The sequence below is a fragment of the Benincasa hispida genome, chromosome 10, assembly GCF_009727055.1.
Source record: "Benincasa hispida cultivar B227 chromosome 10, ASM972705v1, whole genome shotgun sequence".
Classification (NCBI taxonomy): domain Eukaryota; kingdom Viridiplantae; phylum Streptophyta; class Magnoliopsida; order Cucurbitales; family Cucurbitaceae; genus Benincasa; species Benincasa hispida.
This window is the reverse complement of record NC_052358.1, coordinates 14,991,054-14,994,780: the sequence shown is the minus strand read 5'-3', so window position 1 is coordinate 14,994,780 and position 3,727 is coordinate 14,991,054. Positions and strand designations below refer to the sequence as shown.

Here is a 3,727-nt window from a genome sequence, read left to right as displayed (position 1 = left end):
TAGAGACCAAAATGATATTTTAACTCAAAAAATTTATATTAATGATTCAATTTTAACTAGGGAGAGTTTTAATTTTTTAAAATATTAGGAAAAAAAATTATAGTGTGTCATAAAATTAGTTGGCTACATTTGTAAATTTCCAAAAGATCATTTGTAAAACCAAATTCCATTTTTTTCCATCTTCGAAGAAGTATATTACTTGTATTCCCCATAGTCTATTATGTGACCAATCTGTTTTTATTTTCTATTAATATTGGTTAAACTTAAAAGACACTTTCTCATCCATGCATTTTTCTCGAGTAACAACTCAATCTTCTTAGTTATGTAGAATGATAAGACTCTATTTGATAACCATTTTATTTTTTTATTTTTTATTTTTTAAAATTAAGCATATTTTCTTCCCATTTCTTACAATGATTTACATTTTTATTAAATAAAATGATCGAATTCTTAGTCAAATCTCAAAAACTAAAACAAATTCGTAAAACTACTTTTTTTAGTTTTCAAATTTTAGGCTTGATTTTTTTTAAACCATTGGTAAAAAGTAAATAATAAAGAAAGAAACAAAAAACAAAATAATAATCAAACGGGACCTAAATCGCTGGATTATAAAAATCTAATGTTGGATTTTGGCAAGATTTTTTTTCTTCCACGAAATAAACTAAATTCTTATGTACTAAAACATAAGGTTAGGAGTTGAATTGCAACTTCAATGGAATTGCAGAGATCAAAAGTATTTTTTGAAGGCTCTATTGCATGTTCCTGATTGAGGCAGACTTAACGACTAACATGCTCTGATCTTAAGTTTAATTTTGTTTGTTTGTTTGTTTGAAACTATTGTATTATTTATCAATTAGTTGACAGATATGTATTAATTTGACAATTTATTCATATTTACAGGTTAATACGTTATACATAGACAATAGATACACAACTTAAAGAAAAAAATGGTTATCTTTTATAAGTTTGAATGTGAAAGTGAATTCGAGCATGAATAAGACATTCTTTCCCGTTTCAAATCAAATATCGATGGTCCGATCCTAATAAAAAAAATTTGAATGTGAAAGGAAGATTTTGATTTCATGTCTGTCCAACAGTACTGGAAGAAATTGAAGGAATAGAATTACTTGTTTGTGATAGTGAACATGGGTGTAATTTAACAAAGATGCAACTTTTCTCTCACAACAAATTTAGGGGGCATTTAAATTAGTGTAAATTAGATAGAGAATAGAAAAGGACAGAGAGCTGAAATTACTAAAAAGGACTGGTTTTTTAAGTCTCCTTTCCAACCTAAAATTAAATTTCAAAACTTCCCATTACAAAATTACAATTAATATAAGTACAACAGTTTAATTCACCAAATTGCATTCATAATCTGACAATTTCAGATGATATAATAACAGATCATCACATCTGCAAATGAATATATTGTATTGGTTGTTAATGAAGACAATGTAATAATTGGTTTTTGTCCACTATTGAAAGAGTGTCAGATTTCCAAATTTCAGCAATGCTAGACATTTTGACTGGAATGGCAAAAGAAAAGGAATGAAAAAGGTTAATTTAATTAATTCATTGAATCAATCCAAAGTGAGAAAGTTGTTTGCATTTTGATACATAATGCAAATCAACTCAAAAGCTGAAGAAATATCAATTGAATCATAAACACCTATCTAATGAAACATTATCAAATCTATATATGCTCTGAAAAAGGAGAAGCTAAAGGAAGAACCTGTGAAGAACTTGAAGAATACTGTGAAGCATGATGATTTTCAGGCTCTCTCTCTTTTGTACAACAAAACCCATCTTCTTCTTCTTCTTCAACAGCTGCTTTGGGATTTGAAATGGCTTTTGTTTCATAATTCTGAACTGACCCACCATTATTACAAGCCTTCTTTTGAGCTTCTTCCATTAATCTTCTATACAGTTTCTCTTCTGCCTCTCTTAAGAACCTAAATTTTGGGGGAGGTGAAGATAAGAGTCTGTTCAAATCCAAATCTGTTGATGATTCAAAGAGAGGGTTTATATTGAATCCATGGTGCTTGAAAGAACTCAAGGGATTTAATGGAGATGTTGCCTTCAATGGAGGAGAAGGCAAAGGAGTAAGAAAAGGAGTGTCAACAGTCAAAATAAGATCACTTAAACTTCTTGTTCTTGATCCTTTTCTGCTTCTATCTTCAGACTCTAAATCTTCTTTAGTTTCTTCTTTAATGGTGAAAAGAAACCTAGGTGGACCTGCAAGATTATGCAGTCTCATTAATTCTAACTCAACTCCATCTTCTCCTCCAGATGATTTCAACAACAAATCCTTCCTACAACCAATTTCAATGTCAGATTCTTGAGTTCTCACTTCTAGATTCCTTTGATTTTCTCTAAAATTGTTGGGTTGTAATGAAGAAGATCCCCTTTTCCAATTCCAACAAATGAGATGAAAAAACTCCTTAGCGTAATTGGTGAATTCATCTTCAACTTGTGAATTGAAGCTTCTTTTCTTCCACCAAAGCAAATAGTAAAGCTCAGCAACAAGAGCAAACAGAAGACAACCAAAAACTAAACTCAACCCAATTCCCAATCCACTAAAAGAAGTCATCTCCCTTTCAATTGGGAACAATCTCAAAACCCCACCATTAATTACCCAAAAAAACCCTCAAACCTCAATTTTTCTCCATCTCTTAAACACCCAAAAAGGAAATAGAACTCCAAAGTCTAAAACCCCATGAAAACAAACAGGACAAGAAATTGTTGAAATCCCCAAAATCAGCACTGAAACTAACAAGAAAGCAGAGAAACAGCCTCAAAGAAGCAACAGGAACAGAATAGAACAAAACAATCACTTGAGATTGTGGCCTGAAACATACGCAATAGTAAATTCCAGCAAGTTCTTCCAAGAGAGAATAAACGCGTAGGGGGGAAAAAGGGGAGTTACCTTTAGAAAGGCAAAAGAATGCTGGAGCAGCCACAATCAATAGATGCGAACAAAAACCCAATTTGTAATTTAAATATGAGAAAGAATCCAAAAGATGAACAAGAACTAAAAAGCAGAGAGATTAAATTAAGAAAGGAATGTTAAGAAGATGCAATTTTATATATGAAATATGAACTTTGGGGTTCTAATAGTATTGTGGGGGTTGCTTGGGTGGCAGCTCACATGGGTGGGTTTGGCCAAAGCGTGTGGAATTGCAGTGAAATAAATTTTATTTTTTGCCCTTTTTGTTTATTTTATATATAATTTTCCTCCTCCCCCCCATTGGTTGTTTGGGTTTGAATGCAAAAGAGGAGAATCATCCTCCATGGTGAATCACCTTCCATAAATATTTCAAAGAATAAAAATAACACGGTTTGATATTCTTTTAATGAAAAAGCACAATTACCTTTTTAGTTGTTGGGTTAGAGATGAACATCCATCGAATAGAGTCGGTTTTTCAATCAAACTATCATCAAATCGACTATAATAGATTTAGTAAATGTTCAAATCGATCTTGATCGTTGAGGAGTAAAAGTCGATTGGTCGGTCGGTTTTATTCGTTGTTTTTTTTTCAAAATTTGTTGGTTTGGAAAGACATCGATCGACTTCAATTCGATCGGTCGACTCGATTTTTCAGTCTATCATGCTCACCCCTAATTGAGAATCTAGTTTTCATTTGGTTATTAGATTTCAAATGTTACGTTTTTTCTATAGATTTTGAGTTTATTTTTAATTTGGTCTATCAGTGTCAAAATCTTTCAT

At 31.5% G+C, this 3,727-nt stretch overlaps 1 protein-coding gene across 1 annotated transcript; it reads right to left on the bottom strand.

Annotated features, from left to right (window-relative positions):
• Positions 1 to 1,412: 1,412 nt before the first annotated feature.
• On the bottom strand, positions 1,413 to 3,110 carry LOC120089527. The gene is made up of 2 exons (XM_039047028.1): positions 2,927 to 3,110; positions 1,413 to 2,847 (listed from the first exon to the last, which is right to left on the bottom strand). Exon 2 carries the CDS (start codon positions 2,588 to 2,590, stop codon positions 1,694 to 1,696), a length of 897 nt encoding a protein of 298 aa, XP_038902956.1. The 5' UTR covers positions 2,591 to 2,847; positions 2,927 to 3,110; the 3' UTR covers positions 1,413 to 1,693.
• Positions 3,111 to 3,727: the final 617 nt, after the last annotated feature.

What these genes read in the sequence shown, in the direction of transcription:
- LOC120089527 (XM_039047028.1), bottom strand. Translation starts at nt 2,590, where the DNA reads ATGACTTCTTTTAGTGGATTGGGAATTGGGTTGAGTTTAGTTTTTGGT.